The 25,737-nt window shown below is 41.9% G+C and overlaps 1 protein-coding gene and 1 pseudogene across 4 annotated transcripts in view; one reads left to right on the top strand and one right to left on the bottom strand.

The window, feature by feature from the left end:
* The window catches only part of Ttbk2 (tau tubulin kinase 2), a 116,139-nt gene extending 99,013 nt beyond the window's left edge, over positions 1 to 17,126 (bottom strand). For 2 of the 4 annotated variants that reach the window (XM_028878674.2, XM_028878673.2), the window contains exon 1: positions 16,583 to 16,944. Coding sequence is in view for 2 of the 4 variants with exons in the window: in XM_037205149.1 (XP_037061044.1) it covers positions 16,992 to 17,057 (66 nt within the window). In the remaining 2 variants the exon portion in view is untranslated. Of the gene's footprint in view, positions 1 to 16,582; positions 16,945 to 16,991 lie in introns of those variants that run through there. The other 2 variants (XM_037205149.1, XM_037205150.1) reach the window with 2 other exon arrangements.
* A 5,750-nt stretch (positions 17,127 to 22,876) lies between these two features.
* LOC114699548 lies at positions 22,877 to 24,131 on the top strand (annotated as a pseudogene).
* Positions 24,132 to 25,737: the final 1,606 nt, after the last annotated feature.

Below are 25,737 nucleotides of genomic sequence, written 5' to 3' on the forward strand. Positions count from 1 at the left end.
AGCCAAATAAACCCTCCCTCCCCAGGTGGTTTTGGTCATGATGTTTTTTTTTTTTTTTTTTTTTTTTTTTTTTTTTGGTTTTTCGAGACAGTGTTTCTCTGTGTAGCTTTGTGCCTTTCCTGGAGCTCACTTGGTAGCCCAGGCTGGCCTCGAACTCACAGAGATCCGCCTGGCTCTGCCTCCCGAGTGCTGGGATTAAAGGCGTGCGCCACCAACGCCCGGCTGGTCATGATGTTTAATAGTAGCAATAGACACCTAAGACAGGAGATAAGGAAATATACAGAAGAGTAAACAAGCATAACATGAAAGTGTGTGGGGAAATAATTAAATTTGTTAAAATTAAAAAAAAAAAAGTTCTTATTGGAGGGAAGAATACACAGACATGAAAGGCAAACTGAATTTAGTAAAAACTAGGCTAAGAATTTAGAGATGTAGGTCAAGTGGTAGTGTTTGCCAAGCATGTGTACAGGTCTACGATCCATGTCTGATACTGCAAAACAGTGTTAAAAATTCTTTTGCAGCCAAGGCAATTCTTCTTGATCTCAAACTATACTGCAGAGCCATAATCACAAAGATATTATGCACTAAAAAGACATATAGACAATGGAACAGAGACTCCAAATATACACCTGCACAGCTAAGTTCACCTAATTTTTGACAAATGGTATAAAAAAATACATACTGAAAAAAAAGGCAGCTTGTTCAATAAATGGTGCTGGCAAAATTGGATAACCCCCTGCAGAAGAATAGAATAAGACCAGTATCTATCTCTCTGCACAAAAGTTAATTAAAGGTGGATCAAAGACCTTAATTTAAAGCCCAAAGTACGGGCTGGAGAGATGGCTCAGAGGTTAAGAGCACTGGCTGCTCTTCCAGAGGTTCTAAGTTCAATTCCCAGCAACCACATGGTAGCTCACAACCATCTGTAATGAGATCTGGTGCCCTCTTCTGGCCTGTAGTAAGACATACAGTACAGAACACTGTATACATAATAAATAAATACGTCTTTAAAAAAAAGAAAAAAACCACCCCAAATTTCTCAAATTTCTCAAACTCCTAGGAGAGTTCAGGCCTAGGAGAGTTCAGGATATAGGTATAAGCAAGAACTTTCTGAACAGAAGCCAGAAGCCCAATGACACAACAAATAGCCACAAGAACTGGCAAAAAGGATTGCATAAAATCAAAAAGGCTTCTACACAGTAAAAGAAACCATCAGCAGGATGAACAGCCTATGGAATAGGAGGAAATCCTGGCCAGTTTTATTTTAGATAAGGGATTACTAGCTACACTATGCAAAGAACTTCAAAAAATTAAATTAAAAAAAAAAAAAAACCTGCTCAGCAATTAAAAGTGCTTGCTGTTCTTCCAGAGTTTGATTCCCAGCACCAACATCTAGCAATCCAATCCACAGCTCCATGGGATCCAACACCTTCTTCTGGCCTCAGCAGATACCCACATAAGTGTGGTATTCACACACACACACACACACACACACACACACACACACACACACAAAATCTTTTCTAAAAACTGACAATAGCCAGGTGTGGTGGCACATGCCTTTAATCCTAGCATTCTGGAGGCAGAAGCAGGTCGATCTCTGTGAGTTCAAGACCAGCCTGCTCTAACAAAGGAAGTTCCAGGACAGGCTTCAAAGCTACACAAAGAAACCCTGTCTTGAAGAACCAAAATAAATAATAAATAAATAAATGGCTGTCACATGAAGACACAAAAATGCTAGTGTATGTATTTTAAAGTGTTCAGCATCCTTAGCCATTAGGAAAGGCAAATTAAACTCCTCTGAGATTCCATCTCACCCCAGTCAGAATGCTACCAAGCAAACAAATAACAACAGATGCTGGCGAGTGAGGGCAGGGAACCCTCATCCCCTGCTGGTAACATGTAAATATAAACTGATGCAGACACTATGGAAATCAGTGTGGAGGTTTTACAAAAATCTAAAATGAGAACTCCCATACCACTCAGCTGAACCCGCTCCAGTGCACATACTCTACTTGCATATCCATGTTTACTGTTGCTCTAGTTACAGTAGCAAGGAAATGGAATCAGCCTAGATACACATTAACAGATGAATGAATAATAAAAACATGGTACATATGCACAATGGAATTTTGTTCATTCATGAGGAAAAATAAATTATTAAATTTGTAAGGAAATATATGGATCTGGAAAATATTATATTCTCTCTTACATGTGGATCCTAGCCTTAAATATTTATATGTATGTATATGTAGGTCTAAGTGTGTATACAGGCCAGGAAACAAGAAGAGAGCCCATGAAGATGGGATATGGAAGCTTTAAGGCAGAGGGTGAGAAAGGCAATAGGACATATGATAGGAAGGTAAAGGGAAGAGTGTGGGGGCGGGGAGGGGACAGGGGCGTAGAAATGGAAACAGGGGAGACAGGGAGATGGGAAGTAAGCAAGCATATATGTGGGGCAGATCAACCAAAATCAAGTGTGCATGAAAATGCCGTTTTAACAAAAAGTATCATTTTAGAGACAAACAATAAAACTGAGCATGATGGCTGGGCAGTGGTGGTGGAGCATGCCTTTAATCCCAGCACTCGGGAGGCAGAGGCAAGAGGATCTCTGTGAGTTTGAGGCCAGCCTGGTCTACAGAGTGAGTTCCAGGAAAGGTGCAAAACTACACAGAGAAACCCTGTCTGGAAAAAACAACAACAAAAAACCTGAGCATGATGATTTATGTCTGTAACCCAGCACTCAAGAGTCTAAGGCATAAGGCAAGAGGATTACCATGAGTTCAAGGAAAGTCTGGGCTATATTGTGTGAGATCCTATCACAAAAAGTCCCCTCTCCTATCAGAAGAAAATGGGCTAATTACATGTTTTGAGAAGGCTAGGGAGCGTCCATCTGTGAATGACTTCAGGCAAGAACTCCATTAGGAGACTATTATTATTTAGACAGGTTGAAGTGATAAACTTCTATACACTGGATGAAAGCAAGATAATTTACTAAATATATGGCATAGTTTTGTGTCATATGTAATTTATATAAGACTCTACTCTTTACCAGAAAAATATAAGAAAATTATTTTTAACTATGATTTTAATGTCAATGAATACAATGTTAAATGATTCATCAGGAAAAGTCTATGCTGCATTTAAAGATGGGGGATGTACTTAGAGCTACATTTAGGCATATACATAATGTATTTCTAGTGAGAGTGTGAGTGGGAGCCATGACTCCTCTTTGTTTGAGATTTAAATACACCTACCTTACCACTTCAAATCCTGGCTAAAACAAACTAGAAGGAGCCAGATTTACCTTACTAGCCAACAAGAAAAACAGACAAAATATATAAAATGGAGGGTTTCAGAAATCAGACAACAGGCAGGCAGCACAGCGCAGGGACCCAGGAAAAAAAGGCAGGTGGGGAGTAAGCTCTCCCACCGCCCGGATCATGCCCGGAGAGCCTTCCAGAGTGAGCACAGGGACGGGGAGCACACCAGAGTCCAGCGGTCTCCGTGACTGCAAAGTGAAGAGTTATGCAAAGGTCAAGAAAGCTCAAGTTTCCTGAAGGGCTAAAGACGCGCCGTGAGGCTTTGGCTGAGTCAGTGCGTGTTACAACGTGAGGTAGAGGCCAAAACCCACTGCAAAGAGGCAGGCAGAATATCTCCTCTCACACAGGGAATTGAGGAAGGAAGGGCCTTGGAGCATGAAACTGTTTATTATGTATACAGTGTTCTAGATACAGAGGCCACAAGAGGGCACCAGAGTGTTCTGTCTGCATGTGTGCCTGCAGGCCAGAAGAGGGCACCAGATCTCATTACAGATGGTTGTGAGCCACCATGTGGTTGCTGGGAATGGAACTCAGGACCTCTGGAAGAACAGTCAGTGCTCTTAACCTCTCTGAGCCATCACTCCAGTTCGGATGCACGAAACTATTTTTGAATAACTAACTGTATACCAAAATAAAATTCAAAATTATTTAAAGAAATTTTTGAAAAAGAAATAAAAGAAAACAATATAACAACATAAAATCACAATGTGTGGTATTCACTCAAAAACTTCCAGGGATGTAAACAAAAAGAAATACCCACCAGACTGAACAAGTACACATAAAATTGGTGGACAACAATTTTAAAACAGCTAGTATAGATACATTCAATGTTTTACAAAATAGAGAAAAGCACAGGCAGAAGATATGTAAATAAATAAATATATGAGTGAATAAATAAATGAGTGAATGAATAAATAAATAAATAAATAAATAAATAAATAAATAAATGTCTAGGGATAAAAAGTATGTATCTGACAAAATAAGCATATCAGAAAGGCACCATCCCCATACTCCCAAGCCTAGCTCTGGTCTACAGCTCCTGTACTAGCCCAGCCTGAGGCAGGCCAGAATCTTACATCAGATACACATGCCGGGGTCACACTGCAAAAAAAAAAAAAAAGAAAAAGAAAAAGAAAAAGAAAAAGAAAAAGGGAAAGAAAGAAGTGAAGAAAGAGAGAGAGAAAGAGAGAGAAAGACCAAGACAGTATGCATCCCACCAAACCCACTAATCTACCAAGTGTTTTCCAATGAGAATCACCTAGACAAACACCAGAACACAAAATTAAAAAAAAAAAAAAATCATAGACTTGAAAATAAAGTCGAGGACTGAACTACTCATGCAGAGTAGTTAAAGAAAAAAGAAAAAAGAAAGAAAGAAAGAAACATAAAGAACATTGGGACACCATGAAAAGGCCAAATCTTCCAATTATAGGCAGAGACAAGATCATCAACAGGATCAGAGAAGAAAACTTCAAATTAAGGAAAGACACCCCCATACAAAGAGCACACAGACACCAGACAGGACCAGAAAACAAACTCCCCACAGCACGTTAGAGTTAAAACACTAACTACGCAGAACAAAGAGGAGGTACTGAAATCTGGAAGAAAAAAACCACAAGTCATATATAATAAAGGGAAACCCACCAGAATAACAGTTGACTCCTCAATGGAAACTTTAAAAGCCAGGAGATTCTGGAGCAATAGACTTGAAGTTCTATAAGACAATGGATGCTAACCTAAACTACTGTACACAGTAAAACTGTCTGCTATCGTTGGAGGAGAAAGAAAACCTTTTCATGGAATCAACAGGCTACAAGAACTCAGGTCCACCAAACCAGCCCTGCAGCGAACACCAGCAGCAACGCTTCAGACTGGAGAGAGATGCAAGCATAGGTAAGACTGCAGAAAGGAAACAACTGAAGCTACAGTCGCTGAGACCCAAATTAAAACAACAACAACAACAACAACCCCACAGCAATCAGCACAGACTCATAATTAATTAGTGCCCTCAAGCCCCCCCATCAAAGGCACAGATTAAGTGAATGTATTAAGAAATAAAATTCATCTTTGTGTTGTCTACAAGAAACTCATCCGATCTTGAAAGACAGACCCCACCTTAAAGAGAACCGATATAGAAAACACATTCCAAGCAAAAGGACCCAGGAAGCAAGCAGGTGTCGTCATCCTAAGATCCAATACAATAGACTTCAGACTGAAACTAATCAGAAGAGATCAAGAACACTTCATTCTAATCAAGGACACAATCAACCAAGAAGACCTTACACTCCAAACATATGTGCATCAAGGTCTGCCTCACTCAATTACACTGAAAGCATACTGCTGGACTCCAAGACACAAACGGACTCCAAACCAATGATAGTAGGTGATTACAATGCCTCACCTTCTCCAAAGGACAGGTCAAACAAACAAAAAATAGACAGAGAAGTGTAACATGAAATCTAATATGTCTTTTTTTTTTTTTAAAGATTTTACTTATTTGTTATGTATACAGCATATATGACAGCAGGTCAGAAGAGGGCACCAGATCTCATTACAGATGGTTGTGAGCCACCATGTGGTTGCTGGGAATTGAACTCAGGACCTCTAGAAGAACAGTCAGTGCTCTTAACCGCTGAGCCATCTCTCCAGCCCCCTAATACGTCTTTTTAATAAAAAACCCAGAGCCGCCGGGTGGTGGTGGCGCACACCCAGCACTCGGGAGACAGAGGCAGGCGGATCTCTGTGAGTTCGAGGCCAGCCTGGTCTACAAAGCAGTTCCAGGAAAGGCACAAAGCTACAAAGAGAAACCCTGTCTCAAAAACAAACAAACAAACAACAAAAAAAAAAACAGAGCCAGATATTGGAGTAAATGCTGAAAGATCAGAGAGACAAAGGAACAAGCCACTGCCACCTCTAGGACTCTTCAGCCTGAAAAGCCTTAGTTCCTGTCTCCTCATGCCTTATAACATACCTTTCTCCACCCTGGCATCACTTCCTTCCTAAGTGCTGGGATTAAAGGTGTGTGATCCCAAGTACTGGGACTGAAGGTGTGTCCCACCACTGCCTGGCTGTTTCTCTCCTAAACTGAATCAAACACATGTAGTCCAGGGTAGCTTTGAACTCAGAGATCCAGATGGATCTCTGCCTCTCCAAGTGTTAGGATTAAATGTGTGTGCCACTACTGCTTGGCTTCTATGTTTAATCTAATGGCTTGTTCTGTTCTCTGGTCTTCAGGCAAATTTTATTAGGGTACACAATCTATCACCACAGAGAAGCATCAGAATTTCATGACATCACACATCAAATGTACCTACCAAATATTTACAGAATATTCCATCCCAAACCCAAAGAATATATATTCTCTTCAGCAGCCCTTGAAGTAGCTCTAAAATAGACCAATAGTGGGACACAAAACAAATCTTAACTCAGAAAACAGAAATGACTCCATGTCATGACCATAATGTAATAAAGCTCAAATCAACAGTAAACTAATCCCACAAACTCATGGAGATTAAATAACGCATTACCAAATGATGAGTGGGTCAGAGAAGCAATCAAGAAACCAATCAAATTCCTGGAATTAACTGAAAATGAAACCACACAACAAAAACCAGGGCACACTAAAAAACAGTTCTAAGGAGGAAATTTATAGCTCTAATCTCTTATTTTAAAAAATAAGACAGTATAAATAAACAGTTTAATGACCCAACTCAAGAACTTGCAAGAACACACTAAACCCAAATCCAGTAGATGGCAAGAAATCATCAAAATTACAGACCAAATTAAAGAAATAGAGACAAAGAGACAAAGAAAACAATATCAAGAATCGACAAATCTCAGAGTTGGTTTACTGTAGTTAGTTTTAATGTCTACTTGCCAGGAATTAGAATCACCTGAGTATGAAGTCTCACCGGAAGAGTAGTGAGCTTAAAGCTATAGAAAAGGACTATCCAGCGGGACACGCTAATCAGCATGGAGCAAGCAGGGATCTTGACGAGCAGCTGGACAAGTGAGCTAGAAAGGGCAAAACAAGAAAACCTGAAAAAAAAAAAAAAAAAAAAAAAAAAAAAAAAGAAAAGGACTATCCAAAGGGAAATGAATGTGGGGGCAGGGCAAATGAAAAACAGAAGAAAAATCAAATGCACAAAGCGTTAGGACGCTGTGGGATAACACTGAAGGACTAACATGATCTAACCGCAATCCAGGGAAAACAATGAAGAGCATTTATCCTTTATTTCTGTAATTCTGTCTATTCTGCTTTCAGTTACTGTAATCATGTTATCCAGAAAAGTTTCTTCCTTTTTTGTTTTTGTTTGAGACAGGGTTTTTGTTTTTTGAGACAGGGTTTCTTTGTGTTGCCCTGGCTGTCTTGGAACTCACTCTGTAGACCAGGCTGGCCTCGAACTCACCAAGACGGCCTGTCTCTGCCTTCTGAGTACTGAGATTAAAGGAAGGTATGTACCACCACTGGCAACTTATTTCCTTTTTTTTTTTTTTTTTTTTTGGTTTTTTTGTTTTGTTTTGTTTTGTTTGTTTTTTGAGATAGGGTTTTTCTGTGTGGTTTTGGTGCCTGTCCTGGAATTCACTCTGTAGACCAGGCTGGCCTCGAACTCACAGAGATCTGCCTGCCTCTGCCTCCCAAGTGCTTTATTTTACTTTCACTGGGCTCAAAGACATGGAAAAGGGGGTAGATGAGAAGCAGAAGAAATGTCTGAAAATTTTCCAAATTTGATAAGAACTAACTGTACCATACATCACCTATTATTAAAGTGTAAGATCCGATGCTTTCCAGTTAATCATGATATGTTGTGGTGAGAAATTCCACAGAGCCATTGCATCTGGCTTGAACTCTGGAGTGCCAGCACCTAGGCTTTGAACTACATTTTGTTTAAAGTCAGGGACTCTTATCTGAGTTCTTCCTGAAAGAATTTCAGAGTCTCTGCAAAACTTAGTCTTAGGACCTGGCAAACCAGAAGGGGTCTCATGGCTGAGAATTGCTTAGGCAAATGGTTCCTTCAAACAACACCAGAAAAAGAGGTTTTGGTATGCAGAAACTGGTTTGCTAAAGGTGTGTGTGTGTGTGTGTGTGTGTGTGTGTGTGTGTGTGTGTGTGTGTGTAATAATAATAATAAAAGAGGCTTTTGTAAAACCACAGCTTTCAGTCTATCAGAGGCTCAAACTCTGTGGTGCAGAGTGCCTAAAATTTATCTTGGAATGACATTGTCTTCAACAGACGCTCACCAAACAGAACACCGACAATACATTATAAAAGTTGTGGACTATTTTGTGTTTGTTTCTGTGTTCAGGTGCACATGTGTGCTCACACATGTGGAAGCCAGAGGACAACCTTGTGTGTCTCATCAAGTGTTATCTACTTTGTATTTTATTTTATTTTTTGTTGAGAGAGCCTGGCAACCTGAAGTCAATCCCCAGGACTCATATAAAGGTAGGACTGAATCAATTCCACAACACTGTCTTCTGACCTTCATACTCTGTTGTATGAGCACCCCATACACAAAATTAAAAAAAAAAAATAATTTCTATGAAAAATGGAGCCCACTAGAGGGGAAAAAGGATCAAGGAAGAGGGTCATAGAAGGTAACAGAACACACATGATATGAAAGTAGAAGAGGGAACACTGGAGGTAGAAGGTGTAAATGTTCTGGAGTCACTGAATAAATCTTTTTCGAAGGCTGTTTCAGTGAGTGCTGGTTAACGCTGTCTATTTGGTTGGGTTTAAGAAGCACCTAGGAAGTCAGCAGAGCACAACTCTGAGTGTGACTGTGTCGGCGTTTCCAAGGACGAGTGGCAGGGGAACGTGGGGACATTATCCCACAGGTGAGAGCATGAATGAAATAAAGGGGAAACAAAATAAAGTCCTCCAGAGTGCGGGCATTATCTCTCTACTTCCTGGCCACCAGGATGTGAGCTCAGCTCTATCAAACCTTCTCTGCCATGATGACCATGGGGTAAAATAAGTCATTCCTCCCTTGAGCTGCCTCTGTCAATTATCCTGCCACGGTGATGAAACGTCTAGCACAGAAAATTGATAGCAGAGAAGTGGGGTTGTTGTTACTACCTGACCATATGGTTTAGAATACTCTGGAAGTGGTTTGTGGGAAGAGTCTGGAAAAGGAGGCTAGATGAATGTTTTAGCAGAACTTAACAGGAGGTTTTGATAGCTCACACCAGAATGCGAACAGGAATAAAGACAGAAATCGATCCTAGCAGTCATTCTCAACCTGTGGGTCATGACCCTTTTGGGTCACACATATCAGATTTTGTTGTTTGGGGTTTTTGCTTGTTTGTTTGTTTGTTTGTTTGTTTCTTAAGACAGAGTTTCTCTATGTAGTCCTGGCTGTCCTGAATTTGCTCTGTAGACCAGACTAGCCTTGAACTAAAGATCCACTTGCCTCAGCCTCCTGAGTTCTGGGATTAAAGGCTTGTGCCACCACTGCCCAGCACATACCAGACATTTACATTATGATTCACAACACTAGCAAAATTACAGTACGAAGTAGCAAAGAAATATATATGTCTTAGGGTTTCTATTGCTTCCACAAAACAAAACACCATGGCCAAAAGGCAAGTTGAGGAGGAAAGGGTTTATTTGGCTCACACTTGAGCATTGCTGTTCATCACTGAAGGAAGTCATGGCAGGAACTCAAACGGGCAGGATCCTGGAGGCAGGAGCTGATGCAGAGGCCAGAGAGGTGCTGCTTACTGGTTTGCTTACAGTTTCAGAGGTTCAGTCTATTATCATAGCAGGGAACATGATGGTGTATAGGAAGACGTGGTGCTGGTAGCTCAGAGTCCTACATCTTGCAGCCAACAGGAAGTCAACTGACACACTGGGCAGTGTCCTGAGCACAGGAAATCTCAAAGCCTGCCCCCATAGTGACATAACTTCCTCCAACAAGGCCATACCCACTCTAACAAAGCCACATCTCCTAGTAGTACCATTCCCTATGAGATCATAGGAGCCAACTACACTCAAACTACCGCATTCTCACTCCCTACCCCTCATAAGCTTGTAACCATATCATAACGCAAAATGCATAGAGTCCAACTTGAAAAGTCCCCATAGTCTATCTATCACAGTCTCAACAATGTTCAAAAGTCCAAAGTTCAAAATCTCTTCTGAGATTCATAGACTCTCTTAACTGTAATCCCCTATAAAATAAAAATTAAAAAAAAAAGTAGATCACCTACTTCCAACATATAATAGCACAGGATATACATTACCATTCCAAAACATAGGGAAGGGGGCATAATGAGGATATATTGGACCAACTCAAGACCAAAAACCAGCTGGGCAAACTCCAAACTCTGCATCTCCATGTCTGATGATGAAACACTCTTCAGATCTCCAACTCTGTTCAGCTTTGTTAAGTCCAACAGATTTCTTTCTCTTGGGCTGGTTCCACTCCTGTTAGCAGCTCTCCTTAACAAGTATACCACAACTCTGTCATCTCTAACATATTGGGTTCTCCAAGGCAACCTAGGCTTCAACTTCACAGCTTCATGCAATGATCTCTCTACTAGGCCTCCATTTAGGGCTGCCCCTGACACATGCCTGGCCTTAGCAGCTTTCTTTAGGCGTGAAGGCAAATTCCATAACCCATTTCTTCTATCCTTAACTCTAAAGCCAGAACCATGGGTTGAGGCCCAAAAGAGCTAGCAAAATCTGAAAAGTTTTCCATCTCTCTAAAGATGATGTCTGCCAATACAGTGTCAGAAAGTCATTAAACAAGATAAGAAGCCTAAAACCAAAGTCCCCAAGATTCAGTGTCTACTTATTCCATGTGTCCTGCAAGACAAATGCCAATGTGCTGCTTTAAAGAAACAACACACCTAGAAAAATGACGTAGAGGCTGTAGAATATGCTAAACTTTTGGCCAGGAGAATAAAAGAAGCCACAGAAATACGCCAGAAACAGATTGCCAGGAGATGTACACTGTCCTCACAGGAGGCTTCTACTTGTGAGTCTAGCAAAATTGAAGGGTATTTAAGTAAGAATAACCAATATAAATAAGTAATCAGACCTTGGGGTGGGGAAGAATTTCAGAGCATATCTCATCCATTGCAGACTGAGTTTGTATAAGTTTTAATTCATTCAAAAGACCTTGCTTTGAGATGATAGCTCCTAAGTGCCTTGCTAGTGCAGGGTTAGTTTGACAAGCACTTCCTTGCATCCAGCCATTCAGGCCACTTCAGAGACCATTGTCCATGCAGATATAACTATCACTGGAACTGGCAACAGACCTTGGTACTGTTCATATGATGCATATTTTGCAGACATGCAGAATAAAATACTACAGAATGATGGAGGCTTCCACTCCAATTTAAAGCAAGGTCAGTATTCCTGCAGACAGCCCCAAAGAGCAATGTGTAAAACCATGAGAATGAAGCCAAAGATGCAATGGAGACCTTCTGGAAAGTCAGATGTGTCAGGAACTTGGAATGTGCATAACAGAAAAGACACAGGCTGCTACCGAGTAAAGGCAACCAAAGAAAAGGCCATGTGGGCTGCAGCAGCAAGGTCCCAGAGGTAGTGCTGCTCTGAAGAACACATCACATCACTATTCCAGACGTAGAACCATGGGTGTGGTTTCCCCGTTGGGTCTGTCTTGCTTTGGTCCTAACCCCACCTTGCTCCTTTTCTATTTCTTCCTTTGGGAATGAAATGGTTTACTCAGTGCCATTGCACTTTCTAAGTATATAATTTTCCTTCTGATTTTACAAGGACTCAGCTGAGTTTGCTTCCATCTCAAATATTTTAAACTCGGACTTTTGAACAGGTTAGAACTGTCAAGACTGTGGGAACTCTGGAGGTGAACTGTATAACTGTACTTTCAGATGGACATAAACCTTCTGAAGGCCAGGGATGGGATTTTAAGGTGTTTTATTTTAATCTCTCTATGATGAGTCGTGGGGGGTGGGGGGCTCGCATGCCACAGCATGCATGTGAAGGTTTGAAACAGGGTCTGTCTTTTGCTGTTCCCCCTGAATATACCAGATACGAGCTTCCAAGGATTCTCATCTCCACCGACTATCTCAGCACAGGTACACACATGTGCTTCCACATCTGGCTTCACATGGCTTCTGGGGTTTGAATTCAGCTTCTCAGACTTGTGTGGCAAGCACTTTTCCCTACCGATACATCTTCCCAGTCCAAATGTTAGGTTTTAAAGAGAGGTGTCAAGTTAACAAGAGGTGGACCTGTAAGGGTTAATCTTGATTGTCAACTTGACTGAACTGAGAAGAGCTAAGGGGATTAGTAAACCACCTCTGAGGGCATGACCCACTAGCATGGGTGTCTTCTGTGCTTCCTCAATGCAATGAAGTGAGCTGACCTGGTCCAGCGCGCCCTCCCTGCCACAGTGGGTGAGAACCTCAGAACTGTGAAATGAAATAGTTCCTTCTTTGTTTTTCTCCTGTTTATCACAGATACACAGTGTCTGAATAACTAACACACAAGGGTTACATGCACATTAAATTTTATTACTTTTTTCATAAGTATATTTACTTTTAATTATTTAATTAGAGTGAAAATATTTCCACTGACCTCTGAAGCTAACAGAGAATACCTTTGAATGAGTTAGGGTTAATAAAACGGAAACTTCTCTTGAACCTACTGCTCATGTCTACACTTTCTCTTCATAATACTTGAAACTTGTATAAGTATCTGTTTCTACAGGTTTCCGCTTCCATTATATGGTAAACTCAAAAGTGAAGAGATATTTCTCTTTTGTCTACTGCTGATTTTTTTTTTTTTTAAAAGACAGGGTTTCTTTGTGTAGCCTTGGCTGTCCTAGAACTAGCTCTGTAGACCAGGCTGGCCTCAAATTCACAGAGATCCACCTGCCTCTTAGCTCCCAAGTGCTGGGATTAAGGTACAAAGTCACCGCCCAGCCCTACTGTTGAATCTTTAACCCATGGCAGTATAACATGGGAAATATTTAGCAAGTATTTAAAAAACGGATGTATGCAGCTGCTACAACAACTTACCACTCAAAGATTCAAAGAGATTGCTTTGAATAATTTATTTATTTGTATGATTGTTTTGCCAGCATGTATGTCTGTGTATCACCTGTGAGTCTGGTGTCTGGAGGTCAGAAGAAGGCACTGGATCCCCTGAAACTGAAGCTATGAATGGTAGGGAGCCACCATGTGAGTGCTGGGAACTAAACCCAGGTCCTTTGCAAGAACAGCAAGTGCTCTTAAACACTGAGCCAACTTTCCAGCTCTCCAGCCTTGAATATGCTGAATTTATTAAATGCCATGGAAGTTCAATAGAAAGGAAGTCCTAATCCAGTTTACCATGTAATTCTGCATCCAGATAATTTTTAAATCAAACATCATTATCAGTATATATCATGCTTTTCTCTTTGGCTTTTCTTTTTCTTACTTTTCTTCCCTTATCTCTGCCTTATTAGTCATTGAAAAATGTTAATAAAACCATTTTTAGATACAATCTAAGCTGGGGTACTTAGTGGACCAAGAAAAAAGAAACTGTATAAACGTACTCATAACATACAACACATGCAGAAAGCTGCAGACAAATATTAACAGAAATATAGTATTGAGATGTTCATATAACTTAGATAAGAGAAACAGGGCTGGAGAGATGGCTCAGAGGTTAAGAGCACTGACTGCTCTTCCAGAGGTCCTGAGTTCAATTCCCAGCAACCACATGGTGGCTCACAACCATCTGTAATGAGATCTGGTGCCCTCTTCTGTATACATAATAAATAAATAAAAATCTTTAAAAAAAAAAAAAAAAAAAAAGAGAAACACAACAACCTTATTTTTTAAGGCAAGTATTTGAAATAGGAGAAAGTAAAAGTTAAAAAGGAAGTGTAAAATGATCAATGAGGGATAGAGATGGCTCAGTGGTTGGGAGCACTGTCTGCTCTTCCAAAGAACCCGGGTTCAGCTCCTGTCACCCACATGGCAGCTCACAATCATCAGTAACTCAAGTTCCAGAGGATCTGGCACCTTCTTCGGGCTTCCACAGGCACCAGGCATGTATACAATTACATACATGCAGGCAAAGCAAACGTACACACAATTTTTTTTAAATTTAAAGATTAATGAGCTGGGTGTGGTTGTGCATGCTTGCAACCCTAGTTATTCTGCTGTCAAACACAGGCAGATCATAAGACCTAGGCCAGCCTGAGCAATCTAGGAAAACTCTCTTTCAAAATAAAATGAAAAGTTAGGGATACAGCTCAGTTAGTAGAATGCTTGCCTAGAATGCATGACGCCCTGAATTTGAACCCCAGCACAGCATAAAAAAAGGTAGTTCACACCTGTAATTCCTGCACTTGGGAGGCTGAGGAAGGAGGATTACAGGGCCTTGAAGAGCAGCCTGAACTACCCAGTAAGTCTGCCTCTGAACACTAAAGCAGTATCATCCGTAGGTGTTATTTGATAAAGTTGTGTAGCTCACAAAGAACTTCCTGCTCAGCACCAAATGAAACTTCCATTCCTTGATCAGAACTAACTCGGCTGTATCACACATACTTTGTAATGTAACACTTGGAAAAACCAATAGTTTATCACTGCGCACACATTTAGGTAAAATACTCTACATACAAATATAAATCTATCTAAAAAATTTTAAATAACCCATGACTGTCACATTTTAATGCTTTATGTGTAAATTACTCCCTAAAATTGCCTAAATTATACAAATTTCACTTCTAACATGCCATTTAAAGATATATAAAGTCCTGCATAATTGAATTCAATTTGTTCAGCTTTCCTGAGGTATTAAAATAGCCACTATTTAACAATAGAAATCTGAAGTCATATACAATACAGAATTCACTCAATGACATATGTTCTCTAAGCCAGCTCCCTACTCATGATCAAATTGTTTCAATTTGAAATTATAAATAAAATTAGTGAAATTATGTTTGAGCCTCAATGTCTTTTATGTGTCCAAAACTGAAGGAGAAAAATCAGTTTCTAACATTCCATTATAAAGTTAAACTATTGGAGAAACTTTCCTTTGCAATCATGTTTCAAGCATACCTTTTGGTGTCTTCCTAAAAATTCATCATACAGGAAATATAAACCTCTACATTAAAGATTTCTTTCATTGTGTTTTAATTTTTAATAGACCACAATCCAAATCAGGATGGATTCTCCAAGATGTCATATTATTATATCTGTCATCATTACAGCTTCGTTAAAGTGGCAAGACAAAAAGTATTCAACCCACTCAAATACTTTTAAAATTCTCATTTTTTAAAATCCCTTAAATGAATGTTATTCTAGTCCATTTAGTTAAAAGAAAACAGATACATCTTTGCAATCTATCCTGGCCAGTCCATGTTTAATGTCAATGCAACTGTTAATGGCTCAAAACCAAACACTGTAACAAAACACAGCCGGAATCCTTCTTGTATTTGAGAGTCTGAGTACAAACATATGTCCATTCAGAATATACTCTCTCACACAAATTCAATGCTACTAAATAACAACTTCCCATCATATACAGGTTAAAATAAAATTGTCTTCTTTAATGTTCAAAGGACAGCTTCCAACCCTAGAGGAGAGGAGCCTATCAACTTTAATCCAAAGCAAAGTACAACTCAATGTCATTTTTACCTCTAAGGCAGCGCCACAACTGAAACAAAATGAACTTCACCGGAAGATGAAGTATCCTAGCATCCCCCTGATTATTTACTTCTCTGACTCGACAGTACGTATACGTGGGCTCTTTTGTCCCTCTTTCGGCATCCCAGCGTATCAACAGCATCATCTTTGTCAAAGCAAATCCCTCTGGTCATTACTTCAGTACTACAAAGTCCCGGCCTTCCTTGTTACCCCACAGAGAAGAGATTCCGTAGTCCCGTCCCTCTTCCATTACAGCGAGAAAAGCAAGGTAAAATGAAACGCTCATAATTTAAAAAAAAAAAAAAAAAAAAAAATCCTCTCTGTTCGGTCCTGGTAATCAGAGGCGTCATGAGTACAAGTGATATATGGGTCACCCACAGAACAGATGAAGCAGCTTCGTGACCCTCCAAGTTCAGGGAAGGCACCCAAAGCCTCCGGGGAAATGGGGCAGAACCAGAACGGTCTCTGGGATGAGGACCAATTTGGGTCTGGCGCCAGCCCAGGGCGTGGGCAGAGACCCAGGGGTCTCGGGCAGCCTCTCCTCCATGCCTCGGTAGGGTTGGGCGAGGGGTGCGGCGGACGCAGAACGGCTACTTGGAGACGCCCTGGGGCTCGGGGGTGTGTCCTACCTGGGCCGCGGCGGACGCAGGATCTCCGGCGGAGGACTGGGGTTCAGCTCAGGGTCCGCACCGGCGGGAGTCACTGCTCAGCAGGCTGGCCCGCCGCCGCCTGCCCATCCCCCGCCGCCCACTGCGGCGGGACCCGAGCGCGGCTTAGACGGCCGGCGGTCCCCTCGGGTGCCGTCCGCGTCTAAAGGCGGCGGCGGCGGCTGCGGGTGTTGCTGCGGGCCTCCCCGGGCCGCTGCACTCGTGCCAGCCCCTGCACCTCCTCCTGCCGCCGCCGCCGCCGCCTCGTCCCCACCGCTCCCATAGCCGCTGCGGCGACTACTGCAGCGCCCGCTGACCCGGCCCGACGTTACTCTCCCCCCCGCAAGCCGCACAGCCTAGCCCACCTGCCCTGCCAGCGCGCACCGCCCACCTCTCCGCCGCGGGTGCTGATTGGAGAGCACGTTCCCAGCCCGTGGCGTCGGTTGGCTAGTCCCATTGCCTATCAGGGAGGGGGCGGAGAAATGAGCCAGAGCGTCTCCGCCCCCCACCGGAGAATTGCCGCTATCTTCAGGTTTGCCTGAGAGGGCGAGTTACCGGGAAAGGAGCATCACAATGACCGTGCGCGTGCGCGCGGGAATTCTGGGACTTGTAGTTCCAGTCTCCGCCGCAACGGCCGGCCTGTCCTGAGTAGAGACGTAGGGCGCAGTGCTTCTGAGAGCGAGCATGAGTAGGTATTCTCCTAGCTCAGCGTGCTTGTGGCCACAGAGTTGGGCCCTTTGGAAGAAAATTGGAAATACTTTGTCACTTGAGGCAGTCTCGACGAGAATCGTGAGGCCGGGTCGTTGTTTAAGGTCTACTCCCCTGCTCAGACCTAAAGCCGCCAGGATCTGAGGAATGGGCGCTGTCCCCAGAACCTTAACCTGAGCTCCTGGCCAGGGCCGGGAGACCGGTAGGTGTGAGGAGGAAAGAAAGGAGTTGCAGAGACGTCAGCCTGGAGAAGGGAGTACCCCTTCACAACCTACGAAAAACCACAATGCACAGCCCTTCGCGTGGACCAGGCTGGGACTCTAAGCAGGAGTTTGCAGGAGTGGCTCAAAGACATACAAAGACTGACTACGAAGGGTGGAGCATGGAGGCTGTGTGGGAGACATTTATATTTCGTGTTGAATGGGTGCCAAGCTCTTTGGTGAAAAACAAAACAAAAAGCTAAGAGTAAGTCACCCTCCTATCTTTACTGGCCATTGTGTAGACATTAAAAATTAAGAGTTAACTTAACCAAGAATACAAAACGAATGTCTGTTTAAATACCGCATGTCCAGTGAGTGCTCTTTCTCCCTAACAGTTACAATGATTGCCACGTGTTTGCGATGGACAGAAAGGATGAGATGAATTTTAACGCTTCACTTTTAATTATCTTCTTAAAGGACAGAAATGTTCTTCCTGTTGAGGAAATACCAGCCTCTTTATGTTCTTTACGATCAGGAGACATCTTTACTGCTTGTCATGTTCAGATTCTTGGACAAAAAGTAGAACAAAATACATTCAAAGGCAACTGATGATGAAGTCATCTTGTTCTATTCAACATAAAGAAGTTGCCACATTGTTTTGTTTCTACTGCTGAAAACAGAAAAATGCTTTTTTCCATTATTTATTATAAACGTGCTACCACACCAGGTAGAATTTTTTTAAAAAAATTTATGTTTACAAATGGTTTTCATTGTGCGATCGTTACTGTTTTGATTTTAAGATGGAATGTAGCCCCTCGGTACCCCAGGATAACCTCAAACTTCTGATCTTCCTGCCTCAGCCTTGGGCATGCTGGAATTACAGTTTCCAGTTAGCATCTTGACAACTAACTTGTAAAACAAGCCAAAGCCAGAATCAGCTAAGTAAGCCACTCCCCAAATTCAGCCCCACAAAAACAACATGATACAATAAATGTTTAAGGTCCAATACCCAGCATCAAAAATAAATGTTTGCTATTGCCTTAAATACTGATTGGCTGTGTGGTGATGGATAACTAATAAAGGAAGACTTGGGAAAATAAAGATGTATGACTCAAGTCCGGGGTGCCCTGGGATATGTAAAGGAACAAAACTTGGATTTGTGAAGAATCTTACAAACTATTCTAGAATAGTAAAATTCAGTTTTATACTCGGAAGTCTCCGTACAAGACATAATGAACCTTACAATAGTTTTTTTTTTTTCTCCTTTGTTCTAGCATGACATAACACACTGAATGATCTTTTCTTTCCCTGTCCTTCCATGTGTGAGCTACTCTACCACATCTAGGCGTGGCCATGTCAAGGACCCTAAACCTCAGACACATGAGAATGGCAAAGCCCTTCCCCAACCCCATCCCTCACCTTCCACCCCCAGTGCAGATGCTGACAGTGTGTGTGTGTGTGTGTGTGTGTGTGTGTGTGTGTGTGTGTGTGCAGAAAAGCAAGGTCAGAAAGTGAGTTAAAGAGCAGCATTCATCTCTTTCTGCTTCGCTGACTACAGATACAAGGTGACCAGACATCTCAAACTCCACAGCTTGTCCCTCCACAAAGGACTGGAACTTTGAACTATGAACCAAAATAAACCTTTCCTTACACTGCTTCTGTCGGGGAGTTTGTCAGCACGGCCAGAGAAGTAACTAACCCAGCACAGAAAAGCAAAAACTAAGTCTCCCGGGGCTAAACACGGAGCTCTCTGGGGGAGCACCGGGTTATCATGGACAATGTTTTGAGTTCAATCCTGGGGTCAAAAAAGAGCAAAAATAAAGCCTCTCAGACCTCAGAATTGCACACTCATAAGTGTACATTAATTCGATCTCATTACAGCTGTCAAGCTGATTTTCAAACTGAATACACAGTGCTCTGAAACCTGAAACTCAGTAGTGGAGTGTACAAATGCTTCTGCACACCACCAAACAGGCTTCGCCTTTCAGTTTTTTATCGAACTAGTTTCTATTTAAACATTGCTCAATCCACAAGATCTCTATAAACAAATTTTCATAGGATGGACTACTTTGCTAGGTGCTGGAAAAACAAATACAAAACTTAGTTCGGGGTTTTGCAGTGTACTTAGTAAATATGCAAATCCCATAGAGCGCAGTGTAGTAGCTGCTGCTTTGGGGGTCTGTAGCATATTCAGACTCTAACAGGAGTCACTAAACAATACAGGGAGTGAGACGCTTGTCTGAGAGGGTCTGCTGCACTGTCTTTAACAGAAGTGCACTCACATCAATTCTATGAGCCACCCTAAATATTTGTGTTCTGATGTCATTTTTGTTAATTTTGGAAAGTTCATCATTTAGTGGTGATAGGCTTTATTTCAAAAATGTGAAAATCCAAATAAAAAGAATAAGGCAGCCAGGTGGTGGTGGCGCACGCCTTTAATCCCAGCACTCGGGAGACAGAGCCAGGTGTGTCTCTGTGAGTTCGAGGCCAGCCTGGGCTACCAAGTGAGTCCCAGGAAAGGCGCAAAGCTACACAGAGAAACCCTGTCTCGAAAAACCAAAAAAAAAAAAAAAAAAAAAAAATAAGGCAAGAGAAAAATGTTGGATAGCTAGATAAAGTAACCATAATTTGGGGGATTTCAATTTATTGACTATCAATTTGGGTTTGATGGCAATTAAAATCAGCTATAATATAAAGGAGTATTGAGACTGACAAAAAAGTAAAGTTAAAATAAATATATTTATAAAGTAATTTTAAGGTGTGATCAGTAATGGACCATTTGACTACAAGCTTATAGGCCCTGGGTTTGACCCCTAGCACAGCAAAGGAAAGGAGAAGACAACTCTGTTCTAATTAGAGTTATTTCTTACCCTGGTGCCATTTTTCCTTAACTTTTATGAGACTCAGATTAATGAGGTCATTAAAGTTAACAATTTAAAAGCCGCCCCCCCCCCCCAACAGGCAGTGGTGGTGCACACCTTTAATCCCAGCAGTCGGAAGGCAGAAGCAGTCGGATCTCTGGGAGTTTCGAGGCCAGCCTGGGCTACAGAGTGAGATCCAGAAAAGGCTCCAAAGCTACACAGAGAAACCCTGTCTCAAAAGAAAAAAAAAGTTTCTTTTCGTAAAGTCCTAGGGATTGAACCTAGAACTGCACACATAATAGGCAAGTGTTTTATCACTGAGCTATAGTCCCAGCTCAACAGTTAAGGTTTTTAGAAGAATGAATTCTACATTTGCTCAGTTTCTTGTTTATTTGGATACTGGAAATTGAATGCTCAAAGAGTTTTGTTTGGTTTTGATCCCTGTTTTGGCAACAGGAAAGTCATCCAATAATAATACATCATTGTATCCCTGTAGGTGTGGTTGGTTCATTGGTTTGTTTGTGTTGTTGTTTTTCTTTGTTGTTGTTTGTTTTTGAGACTAAGTCCCACCACCACCACAGGTTAACCTCATCGTCCCCATCTTACTCCTGCCTCCATTTCCCAAGTGCTGGGATGACGGGCTTGTGCCCACTGTGCCAGGCTTCATGCTCACAGTTTTAAAGAGAAATGGTGAGATGGTGCTGTGATTCCTGGTGACATATGCCTTTCGACAGCCAAGAGAAAGTTCTGTGACTTCTAAGGTTTTAGATTCGCTCTCCACTCAGACTCTGACAGTCTGGCTGGCTGACAATGCTAATAGCGCACCCTAGTGATCAGAGTCTACCACTGCAAGCACTACTCAGTTACCTCCTAGTTAGAGGTTTTTATTATATTATTTTTATTTTGTTTTTAAAATAATTTTTTGAGACAGGATGATGATTATCTTGATAAATATTATTGTAACTTATTTTCTAGTAGTTTTATTTGGGCATAGTATATTCTACATGATAAAAATATTCGTAGATTTCAGATAAAATTTCCAGAAATGTATTATATACTTACATCAAGGTTGCTGTATAACATCATACTAAGAATTAAGATGTCCATCCCATATTTTCTACTGTTCTATTTTGAATTTCAGTTTTGTACACATACTTATTATTATAAGGTGTGTGTAATCCTTCCTACTTCCTACTTCCATTTAATATTTAAGGAACACTCAATTATTAAACCAAAACAACAAAACAAAACAAAAATGAAAACAACAACAACAAAAAACCCAACCAATACAAACAACAACAAAACCCACGAACCTATTTTTGCAAAAATTAATGCTTGGAGTGGGCATATAGCTCAACACTTGGGCACATGCCTGGAATGCTCAAAGTCCTGAGTTTGATCCTCAGCACTGCAAATTGATTAATGAAAGAAAGTTAAATACTAATAAACACAAGCTATACACATGCTCTCATTCTTTGTATCCACTTCCAAACACATGCTCCCAAGTACTTCTAGCTTTGCCTTAGAAAACATTTTACTTGTAATGTGTGTGTGTGTGTGTGTGTGTGTGTGTGTGTGTGTGTGTGTGTAGGTGTATGCATGTCAATAAAGAAGTACTTGATGTGGGTGCTGGAAATCAAATTCCCATCCTTGCAGCCAGGCAGCTGGGCAGTGGTGGCACATGCCTTTAATCCCAGCACTCAGGAGACAGAGGCAGGTGGATCTCAGTGAGTTCGGGGCTGGCCTGGTCTACAAAGGAAGTTCCAGAACAGACAGGACTGTTATACAGAGAAACCCTGTTGATGGGTGATATTGATCTGTATGCTGCGGATGTGTTGCTCTGATTGGTTGATAAATAAAATGCTGATTGGCCAGTAGCCAGGCAGAAAGTATAGGCAGGATAAGTAGACAAGGAGAATTCTGGGAAAAGGAAGGCTGAGTCGGGAGATGCCAGCCTGCTGTCCAGGCACATAGGTAAAGCCACAGAACATGTGGCGACATATAGATTAACAGAAATGGGCTGAGTTTAAGTGTAAGAGCTAGTCAGTTGTAAGCCTGAGCTAATGGCCGAGCGGTTTTAATTAATATAAGCCTCTGTGTGTTTACTTGGGTCTGAATGGCTGCAGACTGGGTGGGACACAGAAAAACTTCAGCTACACCCTGTCTTGAGAAACAAACAAACAAACAAAATTTCCATCCTCTGCAAGAATAGCACATGCTCTTAACCACTGAGTCATCTGTCCAACCTGGGTTTGCTTTTTTTTTTTTTTTTTTTTTTTTTTTAAAGATTTATTTATTTATTATGTATACAGTGTTCTGCCTCCATGTATGCCTGCATGCCAGAAGAGGGCACCAGATCTCATTATGATGGCTGTGAGCCACCATGTGGTTGCTGGGAATTGAACTCAGGACCTCTGGAAGAGCAGCCAGTGCTCTTAACCTCTGAGCCATCTCTCCAGACCCGCTTTTTTTTTTTTTTTTAATCTACTTTAAGATGGTTATATATTGCTTTATTGATTTCTTGAAGGCCTACCCAGAAATGTGACCAGGGTTAATTATTTAGAAACAAAGTGTCTCCCAGAGTCTGGGAGTCAAAGCCGGTTGTCAACCCAGTCCTGTCCTGCAGTCCTCTGCCTTTTCTTTTACTTTCAACATGACAGATGCCGCTGTGTCCTTTGCCAAGAACTTCTTGGCAGGTGGAGTGGCCACGACCATCTCCAAGACGGTGGTAGTGCCCATCGAACAGGTCAAGTTGCTGCTGCAAGTGCAGCATGCCAGCAAGCAAATCACGGAGATAAGCAATACAAGGGCATTATAGACTGCGTGGTTCGTATCCCCAAGGAACAGGGAGTCCTGTCCTTCTGGCGTGGTAACCTGGTTAATGTCATCAGATACTTCCCCACGCAGGCTCTCAACTTTGCCTTCAAAGATAAATACAAACAGATCTTTTTGGGTGGTGTGGACAAGAGGACCCAGTTTTGGCACTACTTTGCTGGGAACCTGCATCAGATGGTTTCACTGGGACCACATCCTTGTGTTTTGTGTACCCTCTTGATTTTGCCCATACCCGTCTAGCAGCTGATGTGGGCAAAGCTGGAGCTGAAAAGGAATTCAAAGGCTGGTGACTGCCTGGTTAAGATCTACAAATGTTATGGGACTAGGGGCCTGTACCGAGGCTTTAATGTGTCAGTACAGGGCATTATCATCTACTGAACTGCCTGCTTTGATATCTGTGACACTGCAAAGGGAATAATGCTTCCAGATCCCAAGAATACTCACATCCTCATCAGCTGGATGATTGATTGCACAATCTGTCACTACTGTTGCTGGCCTGACTTCCTATCCCTTTGACACGGTTTGCTGTGGTATGATGACGCAGCCAGGACACAAAGGACTAATAGTGTACAGGCACAATTGACTGCTGGAGGAAGCAAGGCTTTTTTCAAGGGTGCATGGTCCAACATTCTCAGGGGAATGGGTGGTGCCTTTGTGCTTGTCTTGTATGACGAGATCAAGAAGTACACACAATTATGTCTTAGGTGTTCTCCCTGAGAACAGGCATGTTGTATAATACACCATATCTTGAACATTCTGGACAGAGTCTCTGGGCTTGTCTGTTTTATCAATGACAACATTTAACCAGTTGAAAGGCAATAATATTCATCTGACCAGTTTTCTCTTAAAGCCATTTCCATAATGACAATAATGATGGGACTCAATTATGTTTTTTTATTTCAGTCACTCCTGATAATAAAAATTGAAGAGATAAAAAATATCTAAAGAAAAAAAAGTGTCAAGCCAGGCGGTGGTGGTGCACACCTTTAATTTCAGCACTTGGGAGGCAGAGGCAGGCAGATCTCTGAGTTTGAGGTCAGCCTGGTCTACAGAGCAGTTCCAGGACAGCCAGGGCTACACAGAGATTGTATTGAAGAACAAACAAAACACCAAACCAAAACAAAAAAATCCCAAAAGTGTCAAGATCTCAGAAGAGAGAGCACACTTTATTTATTTATTTATTATAATTTATTTTGTCCCAGGACTCTAAAGGTAGACCAGGTTGGCATCGAACTCATAGAGACCCGCTGGTCTGTCTCTAAGATTAGAAGTGGGTGCCATCTCTCCTGGCTTGGGAGTACAATCTTAGTAAATTTACTTTAGCGCTGATAAAAGCATAGCAGCAGAATTTGGCTTCCTGGGTCCAGGGCCGCATTCCAGGGGAGTTGCTGTCTGTCCTCAGCACATTCTGTCATGTGAGCTATTATACTTGCTCTTTATAAGTCGGATTGCTGATATATAGACTGTCCAGTTGGAGATGGGTGCTTGGTCCAGTGATTCTGAGCCAACTAGAGCTACAACCCATTACTCAGCCTCAGCCCCCTCCCTGAGTCCCTTGTAGTTATTGTCCATCTCCTCTAGGTATATGAATGCCATGCTTTGTTTATCTGGGTAGTGTAATATTGGTGCATGTATTTTTTATAGTTAATTCCTCCTGCTGAGTTGACTCCTTATCATTATTGTTCCCTTTCCCCACTGAGGCAGGGTCACACCATGTTACCCAGGCTGTGCTCAAATTTATTGGCTCAAATGACCTTCCTTCCCAGTCTACTCAGTAACTGGCCCAATTCCTCTCTGTTTTTATAGCTTTTGATTTAGAGTGTACTTCTCTCATACAACTACTCTTGATTTCTTTTTTTTTGGGGGGGGGTTGGATTCCATTTGCATGGAGTGTCTTATTTCATTTCTTCACACCCAGTGCCTGCATAACTTGTTTTGTTTTGGGCACTATTTTTTTGCATGTATGTATGTGTGTGTTTGTGGCTAGGTGCCTGTGTGCTATGGTGCGCATGTGGAGGTCAGAGGACAGCAGGCATACTCAGTTCTTCTCTCCTTCTACTGCTGTGGGAATCTTTCTGGAATAAGCATTCCAACATCAGTGAAAGTAGAAGAAAGAAGGCACCAGTGGACCAAATCCAGGACAGCTCTTGAAAGGCTTCAATCCTGGGCCGTTTGCATTCCCCTTTTATATTCTAGAACCACAAGGTGGGGTGGGCAAGCAAGCAAGATTTTATAGAAATGTATGTGGCCGTCAGCAGGTTGTCAAGGGCAATGGCCCATTGTTTCAGCTTTTTCTCTAGGTCATTCTGTTCCAGGTGGCAAGTGCCGTCACGCTTGGCGAACAGGCAGCACAAGCAGTCAGTGCGTTAAGTCAGTCACTAAATCAGCACTAATACGTGGTTTCTTCTACTTCACTACCCTGTGGGGTCTGGGGATGGAACTCAGATTGTTAGGCTTAGTGGCAAGTGCCTTTACTGGCTGGGCCATCCCCCTGCCCCACCCCACCCCCCGCATGCCTATTAAAGGTGAAATA

The sequence above is a fragment of the Peromyscus leucopus genome, chromosome 4 (genome assembly GCF_004664715.2).
Source record: "Peromyscus leucopus breed LL Stock chromosome 4, UCI_PerLeu_2.1, whole genome shotgun sequence".
Classification (NCBI taxonomy): Eukaryota; Metazoa; Chordata; class Mammalia; order Rodentia; family Cricetidae; genus Peromyscus; species Peromyscus leucopus.